The sequence below is a fragment of the Sander vitreus genome, chromosome 13 (genome assembly GCF_031162955.1).
Source record: "Sander vitreus isolate 19-12246 chromosome 13, sanVit1, whole genome shotgun sequence".
Lineage (NCBI taxonomy): Eukaryota > Metazoa > Chordata > Actinopteri > Perciformes > Percidae > Sander > Sander vitreus.
In genome coordinates this window covers 22510337-22524132 of record NC_135867.1, presented here as the reverse complement: position 1 = coordinate 22524132, position 13796 = coordinate 22510337, and the positions used below count along the sequence as shown (strand labels likewise).

The window sequence follows — 13796 nt, the reverse complement described above, 5'->3', positions numbered from 1 at the left end:
CTTTAAGCTGCTGCCCTCTCTGTCTCCCTCTTCCACACTGAGCATTGCCCTATAGTAACATTCAAACCTCCACAATAAACTACAGTATATCTATTAGAGGAAATTATTATTATATGTGAAGGCAGACGTGGTGGCAGATCTGCTCTACACAGAGAAGCTGATTTGATCCAAGGGTGTTATGTAATGTATGTATCATGCTATTTAGGAACCATGTAGTGTTGTGATGCACTGTGGCCATGCAGTAATGTGATTGGTGTACTTATAGAGAGCGTTGCACTGGTTTGTGTGTGGGTATACTGTGTTTTTTGAGCGTGCAAATGCCATGGTGTTTTTGACAGTGTTGCCCCCTTTCATTATCATGCCAGGTCAAATACTTTTGCTACTGTGTAGCGCTCTGTTTATCTGTGTGGCCAGTCATGGTATAATCCTTTAAGCAAGCACACTATCTCTAACTGATTCTACTCTCGTACTATATCACCTCACAAAGCTCATAAGAGCAGTTTTAGTTTATTAGAAATAGTAATATTTGGTTTAAAATCAAATATGTCTTGTTCAAATTTCACGCAGTCCTTGTGAATGTAGTACATTACACAACTGGTTTTAGACCATGGCTAAATCAGCGAACTTTCCCCCGAGATTAGCTGTTACGCTGCGTCCGCTCCCCACCTCCAGCAGCTCCCTGTGATGACCCTGTCAAAGATGTCCCTCTGACAAGCCTCCTTATGTAAAGTCCAGGTGAGTTCCCAGCCCTGTCAGCCCTCTCTCAGCCAGCCTGCCTCTCCCTTCCCTGTGTGCTGCTCCTGCTCCCGAGTGACCTTCCTATCTGTGTTTGGCTTGTTGTTGCTGCTTCAGCCTGTCTGACTCCGTCTGTCTTTCTGTGTGCTGGCTGACTGCTCCCCCTTCAGGACTATCTTACCTTTTTGATGTGCTTTGCCTGGTTCTTGAAACCTACCGTTCAAGTAGATGTATCTGGTGCCACCTGCTGTTCTTTGAATGAATAACCCTCCTACATTTTTTGGTGAAATAGCAGGATGGTCTGCACGGCATGACTGGATTTAAACTCATGCTATGCATCATGTGCTTCAGATACATTTGCATAGCGTCTTCATCACCGGGTGATTTAGTCATTCTAGACATTATGAGTGACCTTATTAATCCTATGAGGTATGCATGGAACAGCGTTTCTAAAAGTCCAGAAGTGCCCAGAGGTCTGCTTTTCATAATAACAATGTTAAGAAGAAATGTAAGATCTTAGGTTTTGCTGCACATGTACATGTTTATATACATTATACAATAGTTCATCTTCTTTCTTATTTTTCTTTTCAGAATAAACACCGGAGCCACTTTTGACACCAAGATGGCAGTAGAAGGGCACTAGAGAAGTGCCTCCCCACCACGTGAAGACAGTGTTATTCTTGACTTATTACCTTTCTTTGTCATTCAAAATATAATGTGGTAAACCAGTCTTATCTAAGCCACAGTGACCAGTGTAGATACAGAGTACAGTACACAAAGAGTCTCGTGACAAAAAGTCTGGCTTCTATTTCCCTACATGTCTTTTGGAACCTTTTTAAATAAATAAATAATTATGTATTGTTATTTCTCAATGAATGTATTCTTTGTTTGTCAATTTCTTGACCTGTGTCAAAAAAAATGACCTATGTTCAAAAGACTCTCCTTTTCATACTGTGTGAAGCTGATTTGTGCCTTTTTTTTCTTTTTCTGTTTTTTTGGAAGTTGAGATGGTACAGTAGAGGGTAATGACCTTTCACAAAAAGCACCATGAAAAAAGCAGGATGAAGTAGGAAAAACAAAGTCAGATTTGTCCAGTTGAACTGGGTGGCTCATGGTTTTTGTGCTGTTGCTTTTCTTCTTCTGTATCAGTCAAATTACTTTTACTTTGACTTCTGTCCGCTTACTTGAAAATTTGACATTTATGACCTGTTAAAGCAACTTATGATTAAAGTTTTGTCTTTGGTCCTGTAGTGGAACTGAATGCAGTGTCATATTGAGCCATTAGATGGCACTCTAGAACACACAATTACTATACATGATGACATCTATGTGGACAATGTGGTATCATATGCTCTGTTACTGTTTGTATATGTATTTGTGATGACTGCTTTGCTCCTTTTTAAATCTGCAGAGAGTTCTTCCTGTCAGATGAAATAACCAGGATTATTTTGATGTCCCGCTATGCCGGCAGATCCAGAACACTGCCAAAATTAGATTTTTCTTTTTTTAAGACTTAACACAAACAGCTGTACCTCAGAGTCATTTGTAACTCTCCTCAAACTTACCAAAAGGTTGACGGTCCATTTTTACACAAAGACTAAGAAGACTGTGCTACAGGTTCATAAAATGAATGGTACAGATACGTTGAACTCCTTTTCCACTTTTCAGCAACATTACTGACAAGTTAAAATAGAATCAAACACATTTTTTTTTTTTTTTTTTTATCTGAACCTCAGAGGTCACTCAACTGATATTTCTTCCTTGTTGATCATTCTCGAATCGCTAACATATCTAGAGTTTTATTCAGCATCCTTTTTATTGTATCCTCAAATGTTGTGATGTCACTCATTTTGAAAGATAAGTGTCACTTATCACATGGATTTATTACATCTTTGAGCCAAAACCCTCACACAATATTCCGTCTCATCGTAGTATAATAATGGCATATTGCAGGATCTCAGGTTCGACTTCAAATCCAGTTTTTATCAGAAATACTCAATTTGTGCATTTTTATTAAAAAGCCATATTGTTCTACCAGATGATAAGGTCCTGGTGCTTAAAATGTAAACATTTGGATATGCTCAAAAATACCATCTAGAAAAAGATGAAATGGTAACTGTGTAATAGGTCATTTTCTGTCTTTAGTAAAGCCATTTAATGAACAATACACTGAATGTGCTGTTATTTATTCTGCAATGAAAGACTTGGAAGGTTTTATGCCTGTGAAAGAATACATAAAAAGTGTATTGTATGTCTGTATGACTGTTGTTTATTAGGCAAATGAATAAATGAAATTACAACAGTCCAACTGGGATTGTGTTTCTCTTTCAGTCTACACTCTTTGGAGGTGAGTTGAGTGCAATGTTTAACACACAAATCCCTTTCTTGTCATTCATCACTGATAAAGACGTCCAAATCCCTGACTCTGTATTCTGGGATCTAAAGGTCATCAGGGGCAATGGGGACAAAGTGTTCTGTGTGTTGATGTTTGGACTGCTCAGATTTTGTGTTCCAAATTTAAATCTAGCTATCTGCAGCTGATCATAGGTTATTTACTCTTCTTAAGTTCAAACTTCAAACTATATTCGCATGATCTTGTCAATACACTGATCAAACGGTAATTTAGAAGATTTATTTGTACTAATCAGCAGGTAATCTCACAAGATAAACCCTACAGAGGCTTTGTGTCTAATCTCTAGTTTACAAATGCTGTCTCCTCAGACTCTCCCCTCCCCAGGTGTATCTATTGTATATGCCTCTACACAGCAACCCTGTTCATTGTGTCTGTCAGGTACCAAGGTGAGGAGGTGAGGCTGTCCGACTCCGAAAACAACCGTCACTGGTGTGGCATCTCCACGATCCCGACCACACCCACCGACGCCAGCGGAGATGCCGACTCAGAGTCCGGAGCTACTGTCAAATCCCTCATTAAGTCCTTTGATACTGTTGGACACAGTGAGCACCGAGCACCTCAACACACACACACACACACACGGAATCCCAACACAGCAGTGTAACTATAGAGGAGAACAGCTGGTGAGATCTGCTGCGTGGATTTCTGTCATTTCTCTGCAGTGAAAACGTGCAGTTGTGTGGCCTGGGCTGACCTCCATGCCAGTTTCAACAGAACATTATATGCTTCATAAAAGTAGACTTTATGGTAGAAGAGTTCTATTGGATTGCATTAGGCTGTATAGGTGTACCTAATAAAGTGGACACTGAGTGTTTAATCAAAGGATAAGAATCTGACTGAAAAATGAGTGCCAACTGTGGGTACTTGACAGATTTTGATAATTGATACTACATTCGTGTTTCAGGATTAAAACTGTATTTGAGGCCTAACTATTGTTTGCCAAACATTTGTATATCATTCTTTTTTTTGATCTTTGATTTATCTCGAGCTGTGCTGAAGACATGTGAGTCATTTTCTATTTGCAGTTGTCAGTTCTCTTTTGGTGCAATAATCAATGAGTATATAATCTAATCTTTTTAGATGGACCGGGCCACACAGTTCAAATGCATTCCTCCCCAAGAAGCCCGCTGAGTGGGATCCCTGTACGCACTGCACCTGCTGCTGCTGTCTCCCCTATCCAGGTATACATCAATATATTTGTTTCTTTTTAAAATAGGAAGGAATTAGAGAAATCCCCTATATAAAAACAAAATGATTCCTATAAGTGATTCATTGTTTCAGACTCTGATATGATATCTGTTCTGTTTATGTTTTTTTTAGAGACAGACCCAGATAAAGCCACTATCAAAGACATTGGAAAAAAGAATCAACCATGGAGAATTCTCTCATCACCATGGTATGTAGCAGAGATATGGCTGAAGGTCATGGTTTTCAATTTACATGTATATCCATATTTCATTTAGCAGTCATACTCTTTTAGGTCAATGGAGGGCCAGCCAAAGCACTACTGAGTCAGTGCCTTTAGAAATGAGTATGGCCAGGATGTCTACACAGAGAGTTAAACGATAAGATGAATAAAGATATTCAATCATCCAACTTTTGTTGTGTTTGCAGGAAGTTTTATGATTTTATTCTTAGAAAGCAAATATGTAAATGTGGTGATGAGCTCTTAAAAGTATTTCTTTTTATAATTCTTTCAAATCATCATGTACAGTATCATACATTGTACACTTTACAGTTAAAATAAATATATATATATGTATATATATATATATATTAATAATTAACACAATACAGTTCAAATTAATCATACAAAGAAGAAAAAAGAAAGCATGAGAAAAAGGTGTGTGGCAAAGGAACAGTGGGGGTTATGTTACAGTAAACGGTACCTGAAATCTGATCTATGTGGGCTATTAAACTCAATCCATCCTTTCCAACATTTATCAAATATGTCCGTCTTCAGTCTTACAGCAAATGTTAGTTTTTCCATGACAACAATTTCCTGCATCACATTGAACCAGTCTCAGCAATTATTTTTAATGTGCTGCACTATTTCAGTAAAACAGCAGGTGAAATGTTCAGTGCATCACTCCCCCTGATCTTATGTCACTGCCTGGCTTTTCTGAAACTGACATTTCACTACTCATTACTTTGAGTGGCAACAGTATGGACTTCAGATAAGACAGAGGCCCACAGGCAGGGTTATTTTGAGTATGTTGAAGACTAGGCTGAAAACTAAAGGTGATGGGGTATTCCCTGTCAGGACCCGTGGACCATACAGTGAGATTTCTTAGTAGATTATCCATATTCGCATTGTCAAGGTTATATTTACTTCTAATAATGATGCAATGCATTGTACAGTGTGCTTTATAAAGTATATTGTGATACCTCTGTTTATTTTTTTTAGGGCTTTTCACTTTATTTGATAGTGACAGACCCTACATGGGGCGCATGCTTTTACTGGGTGAGCTAGAGGACACCCCGATCCCTCGGTTTCTGACTGCCTCTTCACATTCTCTTTCCTGTATCCTTCACTCCGGCAGATAAGTTTTCCGGCTGCGGGGAAGACCTGAAACCTAACAGCCTAATGAGGAAGAGCCCTTCGCTAGAGTCTGTAATCAAACCCCCCGCCTCCCTCAACAGCCGCACTGCATCCTTCAGCTACAACCGAGGCAACAGCAAGCTAAGGTGGGCTTACCCAAATGATTTTGTCGGATTCACTGTGAGATAATTCCACTTGTTTAGCTTGCATTGGAACAGGTGAAATAAACTTAACAAACTTCCTTACTTTGGAAACAGCAAGACATTTGTTTTCTTTAGTTTAAGAATAGTAAATATCTAGCCTGGTTGACACCAGACCCTTCTCAGTTGTAACTGAGAGTGGGTCTGGGCAAGCTTCATTCACAGCCCATTTCCAAAGGGGCGTCGCCAACGGATGCCGCTCAAATGCCTCTGGGCGCAACTGGATACTCCTTCAACCAATCAGACCAACGATCCGGGTGACGTAGCAGCGACAGCGGCATCAACGGGTTGCTGCGCTTCGGTGGCCGCCATGTTGAATGTAAACAAAAAGCTGCTTGCCGTCGCTGCGCTATCGTCATCGTGTGTAAAGCCCGCCTCAACAGTTGTGATTGGTGCCTCGATTTGGAAAAATTGGAAATTTGGAGTTGTGCAACTTTTATTGCCAACAGTGTGGACATAGATTGCTTTAACACAAACAGCAAATCAGTGTCCGCTTATCAGAAAGGGGTGAGAGACATATGTTAAACAAACAGGCTTTAATCTTCTGATCGATGGCATTACAGGTTATCATTTCCCCCTACACTCAAAAATGACCACTTGTAGCATTCCATTCAGGTTGCATTTCAAGTAGATGACTCAGTGTTTGAGTTACATTTACATTTTATTTTACGTGTCGTTATAGTGAGACAGTAAAGTACTTGGTCATCACACTGGACAACACACTCAGCTTCAACCAACATATGTACTGTTGACATTAATAAACACCACTGTCAGTGATATGAAAACTATCTAGCCTTACCTCTTCCTCCTCTGGTATCATGACATTATTGAGCTATCTGCTCTTCTCCATCTGCATTTGCATTTATATCAGTGTCTAAATGCTCTCACATATTAACATATTAATGTAAATGCGTGGCACTGTAATGCAGACGTTCGCGCAGGCCTTCTGTCTCAAAGCAGCAGTACATGACTGTGTTTGCTATGGTTTAAGGGTTAGCCGCTCTTTCACTGCTGATGATAAACGCACGCACTGTCCGGCCCCTGCAATATTTGTTTGGAGTCAGTCCTCCCGCTTCTGCAGAGCCTCAGAGAGCTAATGAATTTAACAGCAGAGCTGCTGTGACGTGTGAAATGTTTACCATGCTCAGAGCAACGACCGTGTCTCATGGTCTTCCCATGGCCTCGGCTCCAGCGCAAACCCCAGGGAGCAGACCCTCTGAATAATACTGCACATAGGCATTTTACCAATCTGTTGTACCACTTTGTAATTTCTATGTCTTATAATAGTTAATCAGTATACTGTATATAAATATGTGGGAGATACAATGGAAACAATTAGGGAGGGATGCCAATAAAAAGCCTGTGCTAAAGCTTTACATCCAACACTTCAAACTAAAGATAACACTCTGAGCTGTTTTGTAAATAGTTGGCTTCACTCCAAAGTAATCATGAGCCTGCTCTGGACTCTGAACACAAATACACTGACCTGCAAAGACGCTTCGATCAATCAAAAGAGTTCCCTTTTGCTGATGGAAATCCTAGTTTTCATTTGGAAATTAGATGATGTAGGAAAGTACAGGAGTATCAAAGAATTGGGTAACACTTAATAAAAGTGGTACATGAATTATCATGAATTCATGCGAGATTTCACGCATGAATACAATCATGAATTCATTCATGTAGTACTTCATGAACTATCAGTAATGTACAAGGATTAATAGTATCTCGTGCATGACTTAATGCAGGAACAATACGTTCATTAATGCATCAATTAAGGTATTTGAATCATGATTTCTGATTTATTAATGATATTCATGTATTTTTCAAAAAAACTGACCGGTCACAGCAGTGTACATATATTCTGAAGAATTGTAGTGTTGTAATCATTGTAAACTAAAACATTACTTCATCAATACTTCATCATGTTTGTGGCCCTTTAAATAAATTGCTGACCTGGTCCATCTTTAACATTGATAAATAAGATATGATTAATGGTGGCATAAAATGCAATGTATGAAGAATTAAAGGAGTGGCTTGGCAAAATGATACTGAGGCCACTATACATTTACACAAAATACAGTATACTGCAGATGCATTTTTATAGTTTTGAATACTTTATTTACAACAACATGAGGCACTTAAACAGTAATGCCTGAAAACAATGCTCACCCAAGTAGGATATTTATGAATTTTACTTTTTACTAACTTCTAAGTATCTGAACACCAGAAATGTCTTTTTGACAATTTTTATTTTATTTGGGGGGTCATAAAGATGATTGCTGCATATGCCACCATTAATCATGTTTTATTTATCAATGTTAAAGATGGAACAGGTCAGCACTTTATTTAAAGGGCCACAAACATGATGAAGTAATGTTTAGTTAATCATGATTACAACACTACAATTCAGTTTGTTTAGCCTGTCACTTTAATTACAGATGTACCTATGAAGAAGACATGGACATCATTAATAAATCAGAAATCATGATGATTCAAATACCTTAATTGATGCATTAATGAACGTATTGTTCCTGCATTAAGTCATGCATGAGATACTATTCATCTTTGTACATTACTGATAGTTCATGAAGTACTACGTGAATGAATTCATGCTTTTCCATGCATGAAGTCATGCATGGATTCATGATAATGAATGTACCATTATTATAAGTGTTACCAAGAAATGTATAAATGGATAACTTAATAATATAACTTCAAATAGATTTGTATGTAATAAACTTCTCAACAATATATACAAGTACAGCTGAAACGATTAATTGATTAATCAATTAGTCGATTGACAGAAAAGTAATTGGCAACTGTTTTGATGGTTGAAATATTTCATGCATTAGCTGTTTTTCCTTTTAATAATGTTAATAATTGTAATGTATTACCAATAATGTTGAGGTTTAGACTGTTGTGAAGGTGTCACTTTGGGCTCTGGGTAATTGTGACGGCATTTATTACTATTTTCAGAATTTTTACAAGCAATCAGTCGATTAATTGAGAAAATGATCTGCAGATTAGTTCTAGTCTTATACAAAATAGTTCAAAATGAGCTTCACCTCAACCAACTACAAAAGTAAAATGGTGCTGTTACATTAATGCATATGTAATACAAATTGTAATGATATAATATGTAACAGTCACAGCCGACATTTTTCTGCATTGAGTATACTCTACTTTTATTTACATTTTTCTGATTATACTTTCATAATTTGACTTCCTTTTACTTTTAAAACAGTATTTTTACAGTGCGGTATTAGTACTTTTACTTAAGTCAAGGATCTGAATACTTCCTCCACCACTGCAGATATTCAATTGGAAAAATGCGTACTTAATTGAACAAATTCTTATACTATGAGACATACAGAACTTGCATAATTATGGTATTTATGAAGCTTACTTCATGTGCATTGAAGTTTGTGTGTGGTGAAGATAATAACCGTTGTGGGGGGTAACACCATCTTATCATACTCCAAATTACATACTGTAACCGTCTCTCTCTCTCTCTCTCTCTCTCTCTCTCTCTCTCTCTCTCTCTCGCGCTCTCTGATTGCGGTTCATGTTTCCCTGGTGACAGTGTGGAAAGAACGGACCCCTTGGCTGCACTGGCGCGGGAGTATGGAGGATCTAAGAGAAATGCTCTACTGAAGTGGTGCCAGAAGAAAACAGAAGGCTATCCGGTAGGGATCACAGGCCAGAGACCTCTCTCAAATACAAGGCGGGCTCCATTCACTTTCACACCCTACCTTTCTCTGCATCTTTTTTGGGGCAGTATTATTTTAGTCTCATACTCTTCAGGTTTTCATTTAAAAGTGAGAAGACAGCCCCAACTCCCCTCCCATAATATTGCATTGATGCAGCATTGGTCTGCCTATGCCCTCGGGTTCTGTAGTTATTTAATTTCTTTTCAGCCATCACTGAGGTGTTGGACTGTAGTGGCACATTACTGTGTTTGCAGACACACCATTCACCCACCTGTCATCTCACTGGTGATATAAAGTCACTGTGGCACGGAGGTAATGGAAACAATGATGCGAAGCACTCAGTGTTACAGACACACTGGATTTATACATGTGTGTATTTATATAGCCACCCTGCTTGTTTTTATGCATGTCCATTTGTTTATGCATTGTTATTGTGTTGTGTCCCCATCTGTGTTCCCTGTGTCCATGGAGCCAAGTGCTGGCAATCACCTGGTTTAGCTGCTCCCCTAATACCCAGTTTAAGGAGCCCATTAAGCCCAGTGGGATTAAAGATTTGTAATCATTTATGTTTGTGTGCCAGCATGCCAACTAGCTAATGCTAAACCTCTTGCCACCAGTCAGACTGGTCCCAACCTGCAAACTCTAGTTTATGAGGAAGAGGAGTCATTTTAGCGCTCTCAGCATTGTGATAGAAGAATAATCTCAGTTATAAACATACATGACTCTGCTTCTGTCAAGTCTAACAGCATCTAAATGTAGCTCTGGCTTGACCAAGTATGAAAAGGCACAGGTGATGCTAACTGCTAAAAATAGACCAAGCTTTCTCAGTGATAAATAGTCTGAATAATTGGATGAGTTGCCAGATCAATAGTTCCTATTTCTCAAGCACAATGCTGCTCGGTGAACTTTGAGTCACCCTCACTTCTTCTGAGGTTAGGCGTGTGTTGGTAAAACATACACACACAGCAGATCCTCTGTGATGGAAATATCCGACCAGATGAGATAAAACTGCTGCTGACCAGCAGACAGTCTGCTAATCTGCATGATAAGATGTTGGACCTGTGTACAGACTGCATTGGCTCACATTGTTGGATTAGTACCCATTTCCACCACCAGCCGGGTGCTTATGAAGAATGTTTTACTTAACTCAAAGTGCTACAGAGGAAACTGAGACAGTTGCTAACAATAATCTTAATTAGATGAGTATACACTGTAACGTAAAGAAATGCAGCTCATTCAAAACAAAGACCGGGGCAAATCTTTCCAGGATACAAATTCATTTTTAAAAACAAGTTTTTAAGTGGCATTAAAAAGACTAACCATGGCCGAGTTAGCTCAGTTGGTAGAGCAGGCACACATATATAGAGGTTTACTCTTCGACTCAGCGGCCGCGGGTTTGACTCCGACCTGTGGCCCTTTGCTGCATGTCATTCCCCTTCTCTCTCCTATTTCATGTCTTCATCTGTCCTGTGGAATTAAAGGCCTAAAAATGCCCCCCCCCACAAAAAACCAAAAAACAAAGTCAAGCGCTCTGATGTTTTCAGGCACTGACCTACATCCCTCTCTGCTGGGTAAGAGCAGCTAAAAGTCAGTGGTGGAAGAAGTACTCAGATCCCTTACTTAAGTAAAAGTAGTAATGCTATAGTTTTAGTATTAGTAAGTAATAGTCCTGCATTCAGAATTTTACTTAGCAACAATAAAGAACTTTTCTGCTTCGGTCCCCCTACAGGTTGGAAGCGGAATTGTCCATTACCGTTTCTATTACCATTATTCTTATGTCTCATTCAAACTACAGATCTGCTACCCGATCTGGCAAACTTGCATCAAAATAATGTTCCTTAAAATAATGTTTCCAAAATCGTTTCAGTGGTTCATCAACTCGTAACAGGGTGAACGGCACTCCTGCATTCGCTTTGCGGCTCTCTATCAGCTATGACAGCACTATGCAAGTTTGCCAGATCGGGTAGCGGATCTGTAGTTTGAATGAGACATAATGGGACATTACGACAGCGGTAATGGACAATTCTGCTTCCAACCTGTAGGGGACCGAAGCGGAAAAGTTCTTTAGTGTTGCTTTAGTACAAAACTACGATCTGAAAAATGTATCAAAGGTAAAAGTATACATTGTCCAGAATCAGCCCTTTACGATACGTTATATATGTTGCCAGAGGAGATGCTTAATGAGTCAAATGATTAATGGATTAACTAAATGGTTGACAATCATTTTCTATTGATCGATTAATCAATGTTATTATTGATTGATAGTATTGCAGCTGTTAAGGTGGGGCTTATTTTAACTACTTGACTTGTTGGGTATAGTTTACTATACAAACCTGTATCATACGTTGATCATATGATTTTGTATGTTAAATCTTACCCTGCAAAGAACTAGTAATTAAAGCAGTTAAAGAGAGAGTTCAGATCAGAAGTGGGGTTGTATGAGGTACTTATCCACAGTCAGTGTATTAGCTACAGTAGATGGTGGTCAGCACACCACCAGTTTGGAGAAGCAGGCAGGAGTCCTGACATGGAAGCTAAAAAATGTACTGCTGTTGACAGGAGAGCAGCAAAAAGATAGGGGTGCAGCAAAACGTATTTTAGCCACCTAAAAATGGACCACATAAAACATCAACCTCAGTTTAAGTGTACGCTATATTTAGAACATTTTCACCTCTTTACCCTTGCCGTCAGACAGCCATTTACAACGGGGGAACTAAAGCCGTTATATCCATCTATGATCTCTTTAAAGCCACCAGACTCCAGAAAAACAGTAATTTTAAATTGCAGAACATGGGTCTACCACTGCCTCTACCGGTTAGTTTTGTTAGTTCCTGCGACATGAAACCCCTAATGGAGCCTCATTCCCATTTAAGTATGGAACCTATGATCCCTTCCCACAAAGGGCTTAGCAACACAGTGTGCTTATTTGCAAGTATCAGGAATGCATTAAGACGATTTGCCTACTAGGAGAGTTTCAGCCTGTTGCATAATTAGTCCCTTTCCCAGAGTAACTGCTCTTAACTCGAGCTTTGTGTTTGTGCATTTTTTCCATGTATGCCATGTGCTGACCTTAGTTGGAATCATTTACAGACTATTAGGCAGTTAACCTTAAAAATCTATAAATCTAAAGTCTATTTTTAGAACAAGTGTGACTGCCCTATATTGTATTGCTTTAAGAGCATTTGATCATGATCTGATGAATATCTGTTTCGAGCGAACCTGTGGCCGTTTTTCACAAATCTGTTTAGAAAACATGTTTTGTAAATCTAAAGGGAATACCAGTGTTTTTATATCTGTCCACCAGACCAGGTTTCCATGGAACTTCTTAACATTATTTAATACACTGAATACAGTATACTGTACAGAATGTGAGGTGCAGTACACTATGCGGCTGTTCATGGGCATCCAACACAAAGGGGGAGATTAAGAGAAGCAGATTAAAGAAGTATTCATACGTTGAAGCATCTGAGATGTAGATTGAGCAAAAGGTCATGAAACAGATTCAGAACGATTTCTTAAAAGTCTGTACATTTGGGCGCCCGGATTTTCTTCTTCTTTTCCTCTCTCTGTACAAGCCCCTGCTTTCCTGTCATACTCTCTTTCTCTGCGCTCTGAAAAGCGACAGCTCTGGGCGCCTGAGTAGTTCACCTTGTAGAGCTGGCGCCCATACTTAGAGGTTTACTCCTTGACCCAGCGGGCCCAGGTTCGACTCTGACCTGCAGCCCTTTGCTGCATGTCATTCCCCCTCTCTCTCCCCTTTCATGTCTTCTGCTGCCCTATCAAAATAAAGGCTGAAAATGCCCAAAAAATAATCTTTAAGAAAAAAAAAAGTCTGTACATTTGGTGTTTAAGTTCAGTTTCTCAGCAGAGATAAGTACTGGAGCGGCTGTTGTTTATCTCTTGGGATTTTAGCTTTTGCTGGTAATTTCCACTACCTTCCACAGGGATTGGTATTCTCTATAATACTTAATGATTTATGGTATGCCTGCATATGTGCTAGTGTTTGTGCATCCGTTACAGTAAGTAGAGCCCAGTTGAGTGCTCTTTACCAGAACATACAGTATATGTAAGCTGAGGGAAAAGGTTACTGTCAGAGGACGGGTTGCACTTCATATGTTTGTTGAAAGGTCAGGCTCTCACAATGTTATGAGGCACATGGAAACCACTAATTACATGCCTAATACCCAGAGACTGAC

At 39.2% G+C, this 13796-nt stretch overlaps 1 protein-coding gene across 1 annotated transcript in view; it reads left to right on the top strand.

Annotated features, from left to right (window-relative positions):
• specc1 (sperm antigen with calponin homology and coiled-coil domains 1) overlaps window positions 1–13796 on the top strand; it is a 78777-nt gene that overhangs the window by 43567 nt on the left and 21414 nt on the right. Inside the window, exons 9-13 of the mRNA XM_078266075.1 lie at window positions 3527–3690; window positions 4229–4329; window positions 4469–4544; window positions 5692–5836; window positions 9474–9576. Coding sequence (XP_078122201.1) covers window positions 3527–3690; window positions 4229–4329; window positions 4469–4544; window positions 5692–5836; window positions 9474–9576 — 589 coding nt within the window. The remainder of the gene's footprint in view (window positions 1–3526; window positions 3691–4228; window positions 4330–4468; window positions 4545–5691; window positions 5837–9473; window positions 9577–13796) is intronic.